The sequence below is a fragment of the Galleria mellonella genome, unplaced genomic scaffold (genome assembly GCF_026898425.1).
Source record: "Galleria mellonella isolate WM207_F2 unplaced genomic scaffold, CSIRO_AGI_GalMel_v1 utg57, whole genome shotgun sequence".
NCBI classification, from domain to species: Eukaryota; Metazoa; Arthropoda; class Insecta; order Lepidoptera; family Pyralidae; genus Galleria; species Galleria mellonella.
In genome coordinates this window covers 9980773-10002516 of record NW_026442119.1, presented here as the reverse complement: position 1 = coordinate 10002516, position 21744 = coordinate 9980773, and the positions used below count along the sequence as shown (strand labels likewise).

The 21744-nt window shown below is 30.5% G+C and overlaps 1 protein-coding gene and 1 long non-coding RNA gene across 2 annotated transcripts in view; one reads left to right on the top strand and one right to left on the bottom strand.

The window, feature by feature from the left end:
* Positions 1-21744, bottom strand: part of LOC113509845 (uncharacterized) — a 230012-nt gene that overhangs the window by 136675 nt on the left and 71593 nt on the right. The window contains exons 4-6 of the mRNA XM_052899220.1: positions 20690-20911; positions 17345-17429; positions 13658-13725 (exon numbers count right to left, since the gene is read on the bottom strand). Of these exons, the coding sequence (XP_052755180.1) occupies positions 13658-13725; positions 17345-17429; positions 20690-20911 (375 nt within the window). The remainder of the gene's footprint in view (positions 1-13657; positions 13726-17344; positions 17430-20689; positions 20912-21744) is intronic.
* LOC128201642 (uncharacterized) lies at positions 2287-19768 on the top strand. Its single transcript, XR_008253344.1, has 3 exons — positions 2287-2411; positions 2601-2780; positions 19158-19768. It is a non-coding gene; the product is annotated as an uncharacterized LOC128201642 (long non-coding RNA).

Genomic DNA, 21744 nt, shown 5'->3' with positions numbered 1-21744 from the left:
CCTTGGCCAGCCATATGAAGACAAAAAAAATATTTGGAACCAATCCAAATGTCTTAATATTATCTTTGTACAATGCCTCCTAAAGTTGTAAGTTAAAGTAATTAATCTCGGAAAGTCACTTTAAACTGAACCAGAATAATAAAGAATAGATTAATTTTATGACTACCATTCAAAGTTGAGCTTCATCAAATATTAATAGCCTCCGAATATTAAATTGGCGAATTAATTAACTTTTGATAAGAAAGTTAAATTGTGTGAATTGTATCTGATGTTATTAAATTCAGATTTCATTTATGAATGTATAAAATTAGCAACTAAAATTGAAATAGAAGTAAATATGTAAATTATTCTCCGAAATTGCAAATTGCTAACAGAGAAACATGCAAACGGAGAAGTAGGTAATTACAGTATTAACTGAGTAGTCGTCATAAATATTATTAAGATACATATAAATGTGTCTTATTAAAATGATACTCCGAAAGCAATTAGTGTTCCAATAAGAAGCCTATTTTGAAATGATATTTGACCAACAAATATAAAATTACTGTTTCTTTAAATTTTAAATAATTGGAATGAAATACGTTACGACGACTTAATGCTATAGACTAAACATAACAAACTGATCATTATAAACAAACATGCAATTTATATAATGTTACATAAGTGCAAAAGGTAAGAAATATTACAAATATGTCAAGGTTAACAAGTGTAAAATAATCCATGTAGTAATCATACATAATTGGTAATTCAATGACGTCAATAAAAGATTATAAAATCAATAAAACTATGTTATTTCACGTCTTACATTTAATATTATAATAATAGAAGTTTCATTTGATTGTTTTATAGTTTTACTTAAATATGACAGTTTAGATGTTATTAGGAATGTACCTAGTTATTTTATCTCAATATTCTTGTTTATATTGTAAGATTCGGAATAACTAATTTAGATTAATGTAAGTTATTTAAACAATGGATTTGATATATTAAATTGACTTAACATCATTACTTTGAACCCGAATTGAAAAGCTTTTTTGAAAGTCGATTGAAAAGATAATTGATGTATGTAGTTCTTAGTTAATATTTATAGGGTATGATAATTTCTATAGATCATTTGGAAAGACTATAAGGCAACGGTGAAGAGCAAAAAGATCATGAAATAATTGCATGAGGTAAATGAATATTAAGTATCAAGCTAAATGGGACAGTCCAGGAGTCCTAGTCTGTGATAAAGTATCTTTGAGAAAAATTACATAAATTTATTATTGTGTCCTTGAGGAAGGTCAAATATACTATGGTCTGAGATTTAAATTTTTAGAGATTATTGGAGAAATCCATTGGAGAATTAAATTGTATTACCGAGAAAACTCTTCAATTGCAAATAAGAAAATTGAAAAGTATTTTTTCTCCGCAAATCTCTTTGTATTAGTTTGCACTATCCTGATAAGTTCCACACACACGTATGTATGCAGAATAGCTTACCGATGTCAGGTAAGATTTATTCACTTAGATATCTAGCTGAAACATGCGGATGGTGGGCGGACGTAGGATGTAAACGAGCTGTGTGGAGCTATTAGTGAGCCGCCTTTATGCTGTTGCGTGATTCGAATCGTGCTCCGACATGGAGTTTATTACCTTTTACAGGCATAAATATAAACGGAATATATGAATACATTAAATCAGTATTAAAGTTTTATTAGTAAGTTTAGGATACTGAATATAAACTTCTTTCAACCAATCGACCTTCAGAAATATATTATTATGGATTTATATATAGAAATATGTACCTATAATTCTTAATAGAATACATTTCAATGGAAAAGCCATTGTTTATAAATAACACCTCTCTATGGTTGTTCTGTCACAGAACAAAAGAACAATAACCACTAACAAAGAAGTTAGAAAATAACAAAAGCAAACACCGGGTTAAAACACTTTAAACCAAACGAGCCGTTTCCTTCAACGGCCATGTAATAACAATAACAATATGGCCGACTTTATTACTTTACGAGTGCATGTGCCGATTAATGATGCACACAATGATAATAATCTAATTCCAGATAAGTTACTTGAACAGGTTTGTAAAAAAACCAAATTACATATGTGAAAGGAACAGTCTAGACCAAATACTTCAGCACGTATAATGATGATAAATGAAGACGTACTACATTCGACGCAGGTGGGAAAGAGATACCTAGAGCTGTTATTGGGGTGTGGCTATCTCTACTTTGTATGCACTACGTAGATAGTTGTATATAAGTGCAAGTGCATAATGTATAGTTTACAGTCAGCGCTTGTGTGTGTACATTAGGAGCTCGTGTTCATGCCAATACATGCTAACCGCAGATTGTAGATTCGTGTTCACAAAGACAAAAGGAATATAACGTACCAATTAAATTACAACAAAATGGGTTATTATCATCTACTATTGTTATTTACTATTTATTATTTATATGTTTATGCTATTACATACTAATAAATATTGTCTGGTATCTTCATTCAGAAATAGTTACTTGTTACATACATATTTGTATGTAATGTAAATATTGTATCATACAGCTTTGTAAGAAATTTGGAAAAAATGGAGAATAATATTGCAGGTGTACGTCCACAAATAAAGCAAAATAAAGAATAGCTATAAATAGAATTTAATAGTACCACTGCTATCGGTGACGTCCAATGTTCCACGGTCCACAATGGCCACAGATCACCAAAATCACTTCACGACGTCACGTGTAACATTCGAATTTCAAAACCATGTGACGTTAGTGCGGTGAAAGGTAAGATGCGTTCCGTAAACGGTTCAGAGTAACAAGTAACCGAGCGTAGTGGTGCCCAGCGCGGGAGAATGGCGCAAACTGGCGTCAGGAGGGAGGAGCACCCCCGCGCACTCCACCCGCCCCACCCCTCGCAGCATAACCGGCCCGGCCACCAGACACAAGCTTGCATAATTAATTATACTTCACACACATTGCGCCTTCCTTACATGCAAGGTCATTGTTTTTATTAGATTTAATAATACTTATAGATTCGGTATATTTGGTAAATAAAGAATTGTAATCTTGATAAAATTGCTTCATAAATAACAGCTGTATTTTCTACGCTAACCGTAAATTCAAACACGCTGCGGCCGTGTCAAATATATAGATAAATGCTAAATTTAATTAAAATACAATAATATTTACTATAATAAAGACGTAAGAATAAAAAATTGTGATATTGTAATAAATAGATAAACACAACGAAAACAATAAACAAAATTACAAGCTTAATTAAAATTCAACGTTTAATTCAAAACTGCACCATATTTTCAAACGCATCTGTCATCCAGGTCAAAATGAATATTAACCTTCAAACAAAACAAGAACAAAGTAGTGAGTGGCACGTTAATACAGATCCTTTTGACAGCTCCCGGGCGGGCGTTGAGGGGGGTTGAGTAGGGGTGTTTGGTTACCCGGGCGTGCCAGACGAATCCCGGCATCCCGCACTTGTCGCGATCGATATCCGTATCCGCTGCACGGGAACTCACATTAACTAACTCGCTCGATGGAGGTGGAAAGTCGGCCGATGTTGTTACAAACTTTACCGATTAGACTTACCCCGAGAAACTCTCTCTTGTTATTCTAAATGAATCAACAACTTGCGATAGCGTACAATATTGACGGCCTTTGCGGTTGGTAACAGGCCTTGTTGATACTGATACAATTAAAATATTTCGACTTAGATAAATTCTCACTTATATAGGGATACATTAATGCAGTTTGCCTTTGTTTCTACCAACAAGTTTGAAATATCAGACAATTTGAACAAAGAATATTCGAAGACTGAAATCAATAGAGGTTATAACTTTAAATACAGGGAACTATTTTAATTTTTAAACACAAAAACAAGTACACAATTTGAATATGTTATAAGTAACAAAGATAATTATGGAGTACTATAATAATTATTTCGATTTGCGTCACACACGGTCTATATTTTTATTTTTATTAATCATAAATAACTGGCAACATCAACACACGTGATCCATAAACAAGATTGTTATAATTCAAGTCTTGATAAAATCTGAACTAAACACAAAGAAATGAATACATCCGCTTCCGCGGATAGCAAAGAGAGAGGAATTCTTTGATAATAAGTATTAAAAATCTGAACTATCAAATGATGATGTAACTTTCAATGTTTCCTGCTTATATGCCAATATCGGTTTAGGTAAACGATGATTGATTATTCCCAAAATAGATGAAACGGGGATATTACGTGCTTGAGGATGTTCTAATAATGCCCTAGCAACACGGGAATAACAAATCATCAAGCGATCAAAGACGAGTATAAATAACTCTGTACTGTATTTACTGTACACGAACGTCTTCACGGCGATAAGGAAACGAATTATATGTGACAACTATTAATCATCGTTACATTGTCAACGGGATGACCCCATTTGAGGCATTCTTTAGGGCAAACATCTTTTATACTTTTTCCAATTTAAAAAAAAGATACATCACTCATTAAAGATTGTTATTTTGTGCAATTTAGGATATAGAAATCATTAAACATTCTCATATTTGTTGTCTTAATAGCTTTTAACCGTGATTTGGTCTGGGTAACTAGGGTATATTTACTGACCGAGATAAATAGTTCCTTCTCCATCCCATATAATACATATATTATTATTAGTAAATTTTATAATGATTGGTTAAGCTGTTAAGACGCCATAAGGTAACAAGCAAACTCACTTCTTAAATTGTATTAAGATATTTTATATATAGTAAAAGAAAAAAAAAAAATTTCAAAATTCATCGAGATGTTAGTACACATGAAACTGAACAACCTTCCGCAAAGTACATATATGTGTAAATATAAAAATATTTTTATTATGACCAGACCGAACCGTGTGGATTTTAGTTTTGTTTTACAATTTCCTTACTTTCGTGTGAAACTATTTACTTTATACTTTACGGGTCACATAATGTGCATAAAGATTGAACTAAAAAAATATTACGACTTCATAATGTCACGATTCTCCAATATATTGACATATAATGTGTAGATTAAGAACATCTGTTGCAGAGTCGCACGGAATAAATACATCAGCAAAAAGAAGTGCGATGGCGAAGCCAATACCGCGATAATAGGAAAAGTTTCAATCGATTCACGCGCGACTCTCACGACCGACGTAGGAATAGGCACGACACTGTGAGAACGGTTCCGAGTTACTCCTTGAATTTTCTACGACATGCACTACAAGTATTCCTTGCGCAATTTGAATTTGCATAACGTTTTCGAACTATATACCCACAAGAAAGATATTTCGAGAGTTTCATTTCAAACTATTTCATATCGCATTCTAATTTTTATACCGAATATTTTTGTTTCAGTTGCCACAATTGTCGATGTTACTAGATACCGTTCAAATGCAGACGTGTATTTACATTAGTGCATTTGTAGATTTTAGTTTTATTTATATTTCTTAATTTCAAATTGACAAAATGGAACCTTTTAATTCCATGCAATCTGTTTATCTATTTTGGTGTATGTGTCGTCAAGAGATAACAAACAAATAAATAAAGCTATGTCGTCAAATACAATTAATACATATTAATAAGATATTAAGGACTTGGACTTGAATTGACTGACTGATGATCCTATTAAGGTGATTTATAAGAATTTGCAGTGACTACATTGATTGCTTTACCTTTTTTGGCACTATTTACATCTCAAAAAATTATTATTTCACTCTTTATTATTTTTTAATTCACTGCACAGATAAAAACTATGCTAAATAATAATGATTCGTATTATTTGTAACACATGTTGTAATTACTGTATTTTAAACTTAACCTATCTACTCCATCTTAATCGTTATACTTCCATCGAAATCGTTGCAGTCGTTTATGCATATTCGTAAATTCTGCATTTAAAAACTATTATAAATATTTTCAGACTGCGAGCCGCCATTTTATATTACGATAAAGTAAAATTCGAATGAAACGATAACGTAAACATTTTATTAGAATAATAATTCAATCGCTTTCATGTTTATAAACAACAAATTTTATAATTTATTTAAATTGGTCTGGAGGTGGCGAATATTTCCTGGCAGCTTTCCAGCTGAAATGGTGTCTCTTGCGTAGAATGTATGCAAATGCAATTTAATATAGCTTTTTTATAATTTCCGGTCTAAAAGTTTCCAATATTGATATACGGTAACCTTGTAAATAATATTGAAATGTGTATATTTTTCTATTCACAATAATTCGAGCATATACGGTGAGTTGGATAACAAAAGGCCATTACAATCTGTCATTTTCCCAGCTTTATTTTGGGATAAGTGCTAACTCTGTTATTTTTGTTATTCGAATAGAAATAAGGGATATTATGTCTAGTTGATGATGAAACATATACGGTAAAATGAGATCCCTTACTATCAATTAGTCAATGAAAAATTTGTTATTATTATCTTACATTAATTGTATCTCTTTGATGTACGGGTTTTGAAAATAGAAATCTGGTGGCTTTGAGTGCTGGAGTGTTTGTAGCATCAAAAGTGTGTGGTGTATCTTTTTTTATAATTTTTTTAACTGTTTCCTAACATAACAATAAGAAAGGGTAATCATCATTTACAAACTTCAAAAATAAACCGGTACAAAAACATACATACCACGGTACCGCTAAGGTATTATCATATCTGAGTCTCAAAGAGTATATAGGGTAAAAGTCTATCTCGTTTTATATATTTCAGAACTCTATCACAGTAATTACTAATTGACATAAAGATATGACCACGTTTGCATAAATATACGGTGGTAGTTAAATATTTACCTTAGATCTACTTTACAGATTATATGTAAAAATAAGCAAACTCATCTGCCACCGACATGAGAACTATTTTACTGGATGTGTGAACAAAATATCAAAAATAGGTTTTGACTAAAAATCTTAAATTAATAATTAAATATAGTATATTGTAGATATCAAATATTATTATTAGTTGTTCTATTTTCTGTATACCATTTTCTTTGCTGTAATAACATTGTGTTCATTCAGAATTTAATCACAATAAATTCTTAACCAATTCCATGCAATACTTATTAGTTGTAGGATTTGTGTAGAGACGTAATAACCATTTACGACTATATTAAATTTATAACAAGAAAGGAAGATCTAAATACGCCCATCGAAAATATTTATGGTTACTTGTATTAGTACTTGGAAAACAAGTTAAAATAATAGTCTCCGGCGTGTATGCTTGAGACGAGTTTATAAAATGACTCAGTGGGAAATATAGAAAGATTTTTTTTTTAAATCTGACCAACACATTACCACCTAACCAAATGTGTCGAGTTAAAATAACTTCCTGTAACGTACCACAATTTAATGAAGCTATTCCAATAGCCCAGTCATTGGTAGTGGGCGTTATTAAACGTCTCGAGTTTCATATTAATGATGTTGTTAATTATATAATAACTGTTATCTGACACAATAATTAATATGTGAAACCATTTCATTATATTTACATACAAAGCTGATAGAATAGAACTTGTTGTATGTAAACAACTTATTCACTTTCTTTTATTAAATGCAACCAGTATTATTAAAGGATATATAAAGAATATATAGAATATATAGATATATAAAGCGATATAGGTGCTGGCATAGCTTTAAACTTGAAATACTTCTCTTTGTAAGTCCTGATCATTTTTTTAATCCTACAGATGTTTATTTGAACATATAAGCATTTCAGTTAAAATTAAATATACCTTTCAACGCTTTTATCAATTTTATTAAAAAATAAAAGTAAAAAAAACAAACTGAAAATTATTAACAGTTAGTTTTTGAAAATTAAGATAAGTGTGCATTGTTTACATAATATAAATTATAACGAAGTGCGTATAAAAAGGTGATAAACAACCGACTATGTTACATCAAAACAACACTCATTAGCGTAAGTAATTGAACGCAAAACTGACAATGATTCATTGGTTTTTCCAAGAAAAAGGCCGTAATGTAAGTACGCAACAATATCAGCGAATAGATACTAAATATTCTACATAATATTACAGATAATATTATAGATACCTACTATAATGGATTTCACTAAATGATTGATAAAACCACTATTTAGTTCAAAAAAGTAAACTCTCCTAGACTTAAGCTATAACTGTTTCATTGTACACCTGCAGAATGTCTATGTCACAATCTAAAACCACTTCTAAGTGCAGTTTGTAAAGCCCATTTATGGTTCGCAATGTACGTGAGGGGCCATTGCGAGTTAGGATTACAGTTTAGAATTCCGCTCACAGATTGAAAGAGATAGTGCTATTCCAGCACAGGCTGAGTGAAAAGCAAAGGTGATTCCAGTGTGCTTTCGAATCGATAGTCTAAGAGCATTCATAATGCTTCTGATATCCTCAAGCCGTGCGTGGATTTCGCAAGATGAATTGTTTATGGGTTCAGTGAGCAGGGAATTCGCATGTCTCCAAAAAGGGTCGGTGAACTAGACAAATTACTACACAGAGAACTCTCCCTCCCAACGGTTGTCAAATTGGCGTTCGGGTTAATCGTATTATTTGCAGAATTTATGTGCCAGTTTGAATACTTCGCTCGGTTTAAAATTGGCATGAAGGAACGGAATGTGCATTAATTGAGGACAAAATGCGCCTTTACGAATTTCAAACTTGATTCCAACGACTATGCAAATACACCATTGTTTTAGGCCGTCTGTTGTCGTGGATGGAATAAATATACAAAAAAAATTATTACCAAGCTATGTTCTGGAATGCCTGCTTTAAAATTATTGTAGCGTTTATAAACGTTTTTATGAATATTGGTATGTAGGTCGCTATATATTTGAGATCAAAAAGTGAAAGATTATATCTTAATATCAAGTTTGGGGGATGTAAACTAAAAAATATCCGATATAGATATTTAAACCATTAGAATAATCTAGTAGTACTTCGGTCATGTCGTGATACTTTATAATTTAAAAATTCACTATTTCTAATTACACTGAAATGTAATTGAAACATTGAAAACGATATTATTTAAATACGTAAATATAAAATAAGAAAATAAAATATACTTAGTTACACGTAAAAACATTAATAACATATTACGATAGGAAGGAAACGTTATTCCTTTCACTAAATGTTTTTGAGCATGTAATAAAGATAATTTAAGATCATTTACAGAGCAAACCCGTGCAGTCGTAATGTGCAAGGCTAAATTGATTTACGAGTAAGCATGTTTAGATTGGTGTAACAAACATGGTCAGTTCTAAATTATTGGAGTGTATTCCTCGCATACAGTATAAGTACGAGCCATTTCACGGCGGTAGGACGTGACAAATTTACCAACAAGGCAATAGATCATTCCGTAATCATAACATTCGTACCTACTGTTTTTTTTAATTAGTCTTGAAAGGAAGTCCAGTCCATTGCAGTTCATGTCTTTTTATATATCTTCTTGTTTAAATTATTTTTTTTTTATATTTTATTGAATAATATTAGAATTTCGTTGTAATAAATCTAAAGTAGTAATGAGTGTTAAATTTATAATTATATTATTTCAATTCATTTATTATAGCAAATTTATTTATACCCTTTAAAGAGTAGTATGCATATATAAGTAACATTATTACAAAGCTTACTCAGCAATAAATTATTAAAAAATATATTAAATTATAAACGGTGTGATATCGAAATTAATTTGTACACATAACTAATAAAAAAAAATACAAGCATACAAGTAATTTGATATAATAAATAGCAACAAAGATATAAAATTGCATACATTTGTTCAATTGCCATTAAATTTACAATACAATATTTGAACAAATAAATTTCGAAGTAAACAAAGCACCTACAAGTTCTCGATTTAATAAAACGCGCATTTATGTAATGAAAATAATAAATAAAAATTACTGTATAGATAGATCACAAAGGAACTGTAAAGCTTGTGTAATGAATCCAAGACCAGTTTGTATCTAGATAAGATAGAACTACAACTAAGAAGGGTTACAGATCTAATTAACTTGGTTACAAACTGTGGCATACTGTCTATCTAACATTATAACCTCCAATAGAAAATATTCAGAGTTCTTACATAAATGGACATATCCTGCCTCACCCTGGGGCTGACATAAGCCAACACACAATAGTGTACTCTCTTTGTCTATGTTTTAGGTAGACGTCATTGTTCCTTTGTTACTATTCTTTTGTATTTAAGTATTACTTTAATAGTATTAAATGATTGCTTTGTCATCTATACCAAATGTTATGATATAAAATTCTAGTTTTTTTTGTTGTAAACAGCAAAACTTATAAAATTTACCTGATGTAAAAAGTTAACCAAATTTTCAGGGAATAATTTGTTATACAGGCTAATTCAAAATGTAAAGACATGTAGCACTACCTTCTGGTAGATATCTAATGGACTTGACTAATTTTATAAGGTTCACTGTTGAGTTCTATTAAGGAATAGACTATTAGTGTCATTAGGAACAAAATGTTTATCTTAATAAGAAACAACACAAAGTGCGTTTATTTATTTATATAATACATAGTATTTTATGAACAATAGAATATTGGTAAAAAAGATAATGGAATCTCTAATTCAATGTCAGTATCACGCAATACTGTCGTTTTAAAGAAAATGTAAAAGACATCACTGTCGCTACATGAAATGCTCTCTGCTCAACTTTTACAAAGAAATAAAGTTCTAATCTCTTAATCCATTTGAGTAATAAAGATAAAAGTAAATTAAAAAGTTTTTTGGGATTTATTCATAAAAGTTAATTCTTAATAAAATTACTCATAAAAACAACCATTAAGGTAATCAACGGAGTCGACAGTGTTCAAGTAAACGTTATTCAAATAAATAATTTAATATGACTTTGTCATAACTACTATAAAATACAATAATAGGTGTGTAAATACATAAGCAATCCGTCACAATGACAGTTTTAATAATTTGTAAAGATTTCGTAACCGGTTATAATATTGTATCAAGGTACAATGTAGGTGACTGTAACAAGATATTTACAAACTCGCCCTCGGCAATCGTGACTCAAGGATCCATTTTATTCTTAAAGAATATTTTTCTGTTTTAAAATATAAAAGGATTATTTTTTTTTTTTTTGCATAAATTGTAGGTAGTAATGTTATCTTTTATTATTCTATGTAAACACGGCTCTCTAAGTTATTTGTTTAAACGGCAATTCCAATTTTGTTTAGACTGAGGGTGAATGCACCGAAATCAATACAAAAATATATTGTTACTTTGCTATTGTTCATTATTGCTATTCTTTATATCTCCTGTTTAAAGGACACAAGGGCTAAAATGTATGTCTTTTTAAATTGAAACCCCTTTCAAAAGAAACGACATTATTTTAAAACACAATCTTGTTCTATGGTTTCATTGTGCATACAGTTTAGAATATATATATACACAATAATTACAAGATTGCAATCATAAAAGCATCTCTGCTTAAACAGGCTAAAACTAAAAGCTAATTATTTCCTACACTTGTTACTTCAGCGGTTGATCTAAATTAGAAATTCACGGAAAGTTTTAAAGCCAACGTATATGCAAACGGAGTGTTCCACTTGCGTCCAACTCAAACATCCCCCGATTAACATTAGTTTAAAACAATGCCCGTGGATCCAAACTAACTTCTTGGTACATAGCTGTTTCTATACCAATATTCAAATGAGTTCAGTGGTCCAGAAAGTCGACCGTTTAGAACTCCCACCCGTTGAAGCGGTAACTCGTTTTACCTACAGGAAGCTTAAGATAAAAGGATGCATTGTCCATTCCATGGACGGTAACATGGTAAGTTTTAAGATTTTTTCTGATTTATATAATACAAAATTTTCTATATTGATATACCGGGATATAAAGTAACCTTCGTCCTCCTACTTAAACATCAGTGTAAGTAAAATTTCTTTAAATGAGTTATTACGACGTCATAAAGTAACAGACATAACCGTAACTCAATTTTATTTCATTAAATTTGATAATACTCGTAACACATATTGTTACTTACTGTACATTACATAGTCATTTACAAATCTATCGACTGTTAAAATTACTTCTAATGTTTTGAAATATTTAGTATTTTAATAACAATAAAATAAAGATTACGAAATTGAGCAAGTTTCTTCTGTTTATAATACTTTTGTAATACTTACAAACAAATAATTATTTTTAGTTTAAATTATTTGATTTATCTATCTTTAGAACTAAATGATTTGAGTAATATTCTTGACACATTTGATTCTTATATTAACAACTCTCATACACTTTTGTTTAAATATGAAAAAAATACGTTAAAGCATATTTAAATAATTATTTTGAATATAGAAATATTACTAAAATAGTTTTCTAAATTTAAATAAATTACTTTAAATTAAGAATATTGCTCAAATCATTTATGTTTTATACTAATGTATATATTTACATGTCTTCGAAATTCTTATATATATTTATTTACTTTCAACACTGTAAAAATAATTTGACATAAAAAATACTAAAGATTTTGGAACCCTTAAAGATAAGAAATGTAAAATTTATATTGTAATTTAACTATAATTGATATTATCAACAGGTGCTAAGATAAAGAAACCTATTAGTCATTGGGATCAGATTTAGCTGAACCTGGCGCAGGGTTCAGGATAAACTCAGAGCATGCGTCACCAGGCGCCGACGACAGTCGCGTCATACAGAAATAGCGGACAGATAGACAAACAAAACTGGTATATAGACAACTTTATAATGTACTAGCGATCCGTTCCGGCTTCGTACGAGTAGATAGATAAAAAGACAAATTAATATTTTATATTAGTACATTACATTAATGGCAAACGACGTTTAAATACTTTATGTTATTGTAATTTTTGTACGGATCTCTAATTGTTTTGAAAACAATATATAGCCTTTGTTACTCACTAGGTACTTTCTGTTAAAAATTGATAATGTGTTTTTGACTTTTTAGTTTAAAGCATTACAAACAAATAATCAAATCTTTCCACTTTATACACTAATATTTAGTATAGATTTACATTTGCAATTGCTGATATTTCATTACTGATATTGGAGTTTTGAAATACTAAGAAAATAGCAACATTTAATTTTTTTATATACCTATCTTGGAATAGCAAACAAGCTGACCGCCCACTTGATAGAAAGTGGTAACCGTCGCTTAGAGACATGAAGAACACTGAATACACTATGCTATCCCTAGTGTTCCTCATATGTAGATATTACTGAGGACTAAAGTGTTATGTTCCATATCCTATCGGTAATTTCACTGCCATACTCGTAACCTCGAAATCGAAACAACCAACGATAGAAAATAATAGAAATATAAATAAGTCAAATATACACGAGCTGTACACGTTTCACGGAAACATTACTGGATGGATTTTGGTAAAATTAAAACTATCAATAACATAGTATCTGAGCCAACATATAGTTTACTTTTACCGCAGCAAAATGTTTTATTCCCATGAAAAAATACAAAAATTCTCCGCGCGAACGACACGTGTGAAACATACTTTTAAACTTTTTAGAAACACCGTGTGGGAGTAAAATAGAATATTATTTCTCCATACAAATCGAAGATAAACAATTGATCATTATTCATTAGACTCACCTGAAGATTCGAACGTGATCTCCTCGGCATTACGCCCACCACCTCTCCCCTCATTATTGATTCGATAACTGTAATGTAAAACAAACAATTACTTATTTAGTGAAGCAACAATAATAAGGAATTCATAATATAAATAACAATACATAATAGTACAGTTTACCTGTAACGATCATATTTTATTAATAAATTGCAAAAAAAATTGGCATAACGTTTTTGTTTTCAACCGACTTAAAAAAGAAGGAGATTCTCAATTCGGTTGTATTTTTTTATGTTTATGACTCCGTCAGTTGCAAACCGATTTGAAAAATTAATTTTTTATAAGGATAGTTATAGGTTAGTCCCATAGAAATTTTATCAAAATGAATTCAATAGTATAATTTTTAAATCAAAATAACTGGTTTTGTCACAATTGAAGTCGGTTTTATCTAGTGGGATTCAATCTTTATTATTATTACTATATTATTATATAAAAAGTTCATTTTTATCTGAATGGATAGTTATAGGTTAGTCCCATAGTAATTTTATCAAAATGAATTCAATAGTATAATTTTAAAATCAAAATAACTGGTTTTGTCATAATTGAAGTCGGTTTTATCTAGTGGAATTCAATCTTTATTATTATTATTATATAATTAGCAACGAGGTACAAAAATGACCTTTATGGATGTTCTACTTGTGAAAGTAAATATTTTTTTACATATAAACATGAACCGAAAAATGACGATAAAAATCTATACCCACAATATAAGGGCATTATTTTTTTGTAGTTTTTTGACATATATATTTTTTTAGAAAAAGTCCAGAAGTCCAGATTCATTTGTTGAACACTCTATAAAAGAATCAATAATAATTTAAATTACATCCTGTACAATAATATTTATAAAAGTATTTGGGATATAAAATGTATATCGATATTATTCAATTAAGCCCATAAAGGATACAAATATTTATTTATATGTACACATACTTCAAAGCGCCTAAAGGCATTCTTCATAATGATATGAAGTCGTACGGCTTCAATCCAATTATACGTGAGGGGTTGTTATCCGCTCTCAGGATTATGTATGTTACATTATATGTAATTGTGTAATACAATAATGTGGCGTGAGCAGCAAGCGATATGAGCATCGAGTCGATTAGTAACAGATGCCTTAACATAAAGAAATTGTGAAACTGAGTCAATATTCTGTGACCTTAGTAGTAATTAAAGTTTAAAAAAAAGTTTTTTTCAAATGTGACAAAATTAAAATGGGAATAACACGGGTGTTTGTATGTTCAAGTAATATTGATCTGCATCAAAATATATCATTATAAAAAGTATTAATGTATTTATGGGAGTCATGCATTAACATACATTTTTAAACATCTTCAAAATTTTGAGGTTCTCATTTTGCTTTGACTTATGACTACGACGGGATTTCTTTACCTATTCTAAATTTGTTTTGATAATTATCTTACAAACAGCCACACAATAGCGGATTACATTACAAAAGCTTGTTTTTAAAAATGTTTATAAACAGTCTTGTGTCACAATTGAATTGTTTTTTACGGTTTGTGTTTTTAAGGTTTAAGGAGCAAAACCTTGAATAGGCTATATCTTCCTCGTTTGGAAGTAGATCCGTGTCATCAACATCTCATTTGTGGGCAATTTATATAAAAAAAAATAGTGAATTAACACTGCGATGGCCAAGCGGTTTGGCTATGGTAAAGTTTTTTTTTCGAGTTTTTTTTCTGTTTTCTCACTAGATTATTAATTTATGCCCAACAAAAGTTTATAACGGTCCGATAATGTACTGAGTAAATTAAAGGAGGGATAATATACTGTATTGGTACTTGGATATTGCAAGGCGATTTTACATTCATCAGCTTCAGCTAATTATATTATCAATTAGCCTAAAAATCGTAACAGATGGTAGTTAAATACTATTTATCTATTGTTACAATAGTTATATGTATATTACATATGTGTGCCTATAGTTACAAGCTACATTACAACGCAGAAGATCCAAGATAGCTGTACTTACATAACCAGCGTGCATTGTTCACTACGTTATCGCAATTAATCAAACCGCTTTGTTTAATCCCTAGGCTTATATTAAACTAACCACATGTCCATATAAAATCCTTTATAAAATATTAATATGTCTAAATTAATATTACAAAAAGAAAGAGTTGATTCTTTTGTTTGGGATGCATAAATTAAGAAAATAATAAACGGATATTAACAATTTTTCACCTATTGAAAGTTACATTATTAGCAAGTCATAGGGTGTATTTAACTTAAAAAAAAATGCGATGCCGGACACGTCGCTAGTTTTAATATCTGCTGAAGTTATATCATTTAGGTAAGTACTAGATATTGGTCCGCGTAACCAGGGTACATTGATTGAGCGACATAAGACTAAGCCTATATTAGTTAATTTTAGGTATGTAGGTACTATTTACTTTATTTAAAGGCTTTTACATCGCGTTAAATTCCGATTCTGTATTTAAAACAGCCTATATTATAAAACAAAGAAACTTTTTAAAAAAAAACAGCTGACGGTTTACCTGATGGAAAGTGGATGGAACCTGATGGAACTTACATCCAAATTTATAACATTAGAAGGATAATTTTCTATAAATAAATAATTTTTTTATGTATAACAATGTTATGGTCTACGGAAACCTGTTAAGTGTTTCAACCCACTATAGATAAATTTTTAATTTGTTTGTTTACTTATTTATAAAAATTTCACTTACTTATTAAATAGGTTATCTTAAACTAATGACACATCTGGTGTTATATCAACAAAGCTCTCTCACGGCAAGTTTATTAAATTTAACATCTTAGAAGTACATTAAATTTAATATTTATTCTAGTATGAAGAAAATTATGTGAATTTTAACTTTCTCTTGTAATATTAAATCGGTGTAAAGGAAAAACCTTGAAAAGCTTTATACTGATGTAATAATATCATGTTTCAGAAGCGATAACTTTGCTAACATAATAAACACAGAAATTAAATTAAATTTTAGATCTAAGGATGTAGAAAGTGTGTTTTGAATGTATATAATTAATATGAGTATACCTACATAAAATGTTACATACATACTAGTTTAAAAAAATTACGTTATTACCTCTTTTATCTTAATATTCTTTATTCCCAGCAATACTTTTTTTATTACTTTGGAATTCCCAGAACTTTACAGAACCTTAAATGCTAATGTGTAATGTTAAATGATAATTGTCACTTATATTAATAAAAATTAAAATCACTGGAATACAATGTAAACTCAAATCGTCGTGTTAAAGATCGCACTGATGCTTTAGAACAAAATCAAGATATAAACTACCAAGATATATATTTTACATATACCAAGATATTAACTGAATAAAAAAAATTCTAATGAATTAATAATACATTACAATAGACTTACAATAATTATAATAGACTAATGATTATAGCCGTGTGGTCCTGGTATAAAATAGGCCACTCCTTACTTTCCCGAGGGTGTCGTAAGAGGCGACTAAGGGAGGGCGAGGGACGGGTAGCAGCGTCCCTCTTAAAACATCTCCTAAGCCTAACTGCGGTTGCCAATCCGCCTGCCAAGTGTGGCAATTACTGGCAAAACCCTCTAAAGGGGGACTTATGTCCAGCAGTGAACAGTTAAATGCTGATATGATGATATGATAATTGTAATTACCTCCATCGCCGAGGAGTCTCATCTGAACTAGAGAAGGGTCTTCGCTATGTTCCTCCAGAACTGTGTCATCTGTCACCGTCAATTCCTGGGGAAAAACATTTTCAATAAATGCTTTTTTTATGACACATAATGGTAACTATCCTAAGATTTTATTCTTAATATCTTTATTTTATGGTTTTATTATTAGACTTATACAATAAAAAAGAAGACTATTTTATCTTAATAATAACATTATGATTAGATAAGGAAGTCAACCTATTACTGTGATATTTACACCATTGACAAATTGTTACGTACTTCTAAAATCTATGCATATGAATTTGCGGGCAAAAGCTAGTGTAGAATAACATAATTACATTTTTTAATTTTTATATATATAATTTTAGCCGTTAATAAGGTACAATGCTGAAACATTCGCATCCACTGACTTCTTACAACACATGAAGTTTTCATCCTAGACTGTTTCAGGCAAACGAAAAATCAAAACGGACCTGGAATATGACGTCACATTTCTTTCTTATATTATTTCTATACTTTTTTGCACAAATCATCCATCTTTTCTTTAATCTATGCTCTCGAGTCTCGACTATAGATAATTTCCTCGTCTGTCTTACAAACGTAAGTATACTTTCCTCCCTTCCTCTCAATAAAACGTTGTTACATTATAATTATAACAACAAATATGTCTTAAACGAACAACAAGAATTTACAAAGAATAACTGTATTCTTTATAACCAAATAACATTTTCGGCAGGTGTTTTATATTGAATGAGTAAACAAAATTCCTAAAATTCTCATCTATACTTTCTCACGATCGCTGTTTAGCATATACCATAAACAGAGACGTGTCTGTTTTGTATAACTTGCATAAAAACACACACAAAAGTTATTGCGGATATCTATCAGAATTAGATTATATTACATTTAGTATACCTATACTGATCAATAAAGTTAAAATAAAACTAATACTATTTTAAATTAGGTACATTACGCAAATTCTCTTATCCTGTTACTTTGCTAATTTATTTTATCTGACAAGTTATAACCACACTACTAGAATCAGCAAACAATGGATGTGTTAACAAGTCTAAGACAATTGAACATTCAGGCGATAAATATGTAAATACGTAATTACTTATTACGTAATCTGTAGCAAACACATTCCATGCTAAAAAAGAAACGAAACAAGCTAAAATTTTAATGAGGCAAGTTACATCCGTATAAAAAAAAATATAGTTCATAAGACACGATCAACAACTTACTCTTTGACGTACTCTATAAACATGTCGCACCAAAAGACTAAATTGCGAACAAACTTATGAGGAACAAAGAGGAAGCTTAAAGAAAGTTGGCAATACCAAGAAAGGGAGGCGAACAGGGGGTTACTCAAAACTTTGACGTCTCGGACGCCGGCAATACGAACCTCACCAAGTTTTCCACTCGCTAATTCGCAGTATAAATTTGTTTAACGTCTCAAGTTTTTAACTGTAATTACTTAGTAAAGTTCCAGATAGATTGAAGCACTCAGGAACTCTGACGGTGAAGGTCTTAGAAGTTTGATGAGTAATTGAAATTATTGTAGTTTACAATTTGTTTGCGATATGATTAATATAAGAAATAGTAAAGTAAGTAGATAAAGATATTTTTTTCGTTTTGTTTCATGACCAAATTACTAATAGAAAGCTTGTCAAAGTAAACAAGAACCAATGAACTACAAATAAAATTGTCACAGACAATAATATAGCTAACAAATGCCATGTCAAAATATTTTATAAACCATTTTACAGTTGAATGTTTTATTTTAACGTTTCAGAACGAACAAGAAACATCGAAACAACTCGTCCTCAAAGGAGAAGATGAAAGAAAAACAATAAACTGTTTCAATAACGCAAAACAACAAAGTTTGTTTAGAGAAGTTTGCGAAGGGGTGAAACGTCGGGAAATGGGGGGATACCTCACACCTCTGGGTGGCTACAACTTAAGCATTATTGATACAATGTTGTGTTTAACATTCACTCAACGAGATGAAAGTAATGACTGTGTAATACGATAACATCTGACTTAAAGATATAATTAGCAATCGAATGTTTAATCGACATTTGGAGCAATCAATGAAATTAAATCATTCCAATGGAATAAGGAATTGATTAATATAATCGTAACATAATTTATTATCCTTAACATGATTCCATTTATTTATACTAGTGAAAAAAAAATTAAGAAAGGATAGTCGATCAGAAATGATGTACTCGTATTGTAATGAATTTATTCTGCATAGCTTAAATATTATTTTCCTTTTGATACACAATTAATGAAATCAAAGACTTATCAACTATGTAAACTTCATTTTCAGGTGTACTGAAGTTTTAAAACTGATCGCGTGTATAAATATTAAAAATATTATAATAAATACAGTGAAACAAAGTACACGTATTTTTAATGATATTATATGTATAGTTCATATAATGAAGTTTAATGTAGAATACAAATGGGAATTATATCAAATACTTAAAAGAGCAACACTATTATAGTTTAATTTCACTGATAAACAACGATGCCAGTTTCTACATAACAAGGCTTGGATTTTTATATATACCCTTATAAATTCTCTGAGATCATTACGATGGATGCCGATGCATTCGATAAACCAAACTGGTTCTCTCCTGAACTTCCCGACTGGGAATTATATCGTAGAATGTCTGTACAGTTACTTATGTTTTAAGGCTCACTTACTTAGTTGCTTCAGCTTTAAACTGCACTTGTTAATTATCTACTCTTAGAAATTTAATAAGCCCTATAAATTGAGCGGAAAATATGATAATACCTAGCAATGGCCTCATAAAACTTTATGCTCTCATTTGAACAAAATCTTGCAGGTTATTTTAGTATCGCAAAGTTGATTTTCCGTTATTTACAACAAATTTAAATCAATATGTAGGAATAATTCAATTTCATACGTTTATTGACTCTTGTTATACATATATAGATGCGAGTAATATGTATTTAAGTTATCAGTTTTCATAGTCCTATATTTAGTGTACACTTAATTGGTATTTATTTGACTCAGAAATTACAAGGATACGAGATTATGATTTTGTTATTTTTGAACGAGCCTTAATGGCAAAAGTTGAATGCGAGCAATAACTAAATGACAATAAACTAATCAGACGTTTACCGGCTTAAAAAAAGATGAATGTTCTTAGTACCACTGTTTTTTCTTACATTATTTTTCTTCTATTTTGATGATTCTAATTTAAACGAAAATAGGTATTACTATGTTGATTCCACACTAAATGTAGTAGGTTTGTTTTTATGAAAAACAATACATGAAATAAAACTGCTTACACCAGTATGTTCATTGATGCCGACGATCACAGCCGTATACCACTGGGTGGCACCGGCAGCACGATAGACTTGTGCTCGACAGCCACCCAGCACTGACGGGGTAGTGGTCAGTATACGCTGACCATCCTGCGCTGTTCGCCATTCGGACGCTTCTGTACATAGCGCAGTTAGGGTAACCTCGTTGACCCCTGCTTCAGAACCAGCGAGCCGAGCATCCCATTCCTACAAAAAAAATGTGTACTGTTATGAAATTTGATAATGATGAAATTGTATAAATTGAAGTTTTTTTAATGGGTGAAAATGGCATGGTAACCGCGCCTGCGCTATCGGTAGATATACACTGGCGGAATACCAGTGAGAGGTTATAGGTGAGGGTGAAAAGGCAGGTCAGTTAATCCATCGTGATGAATTCAACGAGAAATTAGTCACGATAGTTTCCAGAGGGAACCGCGTGGAGGTCGACCTGATAGGGTATATTGATAGCAATGGGGACCAACCTCCCCATTACTAACAATCCCTTCTCCCCTATAAATTTAAATTATAATAGTGTAAAAAATTGTGTGACAATCTTACTAATATAATAAAATAGGAACTAGACACGACGTCTGTATATGAAAAATATCAAATGAAAATTAAAGGGATCTTAATAAAAGCAGCAAAAACCGTTATGGCGTTTACTGCTGTTTAGAAATGTTGTCTATGTGTTTGTCTGTATGTTTGTTCTAGCATCATGCAAAAACCACTGCCCCAAATGGGATGCGATTTCCACAGTTGTGTGTTCCTAATTAACAGAAAACCTAGAATAGTATACTTCATCTTGACACGTTATCTAGAATAGCTATATTTCATTGATTTTCCTACTTATGAAATCCACACATATATACATATTTATCACGTCTGTCTCTCATTATAGTAGGCAGAAACAATGGAACGCCAAATGATTCGATTCAAACAAGCCTCTTTTGCTTCCCCAGCAAAAAACTATCTCTATTAAAAAAAAAAAAAAACTCAAATAAAGATAAATCAAAATCCTGTTTGACACAATTCCAATAAAT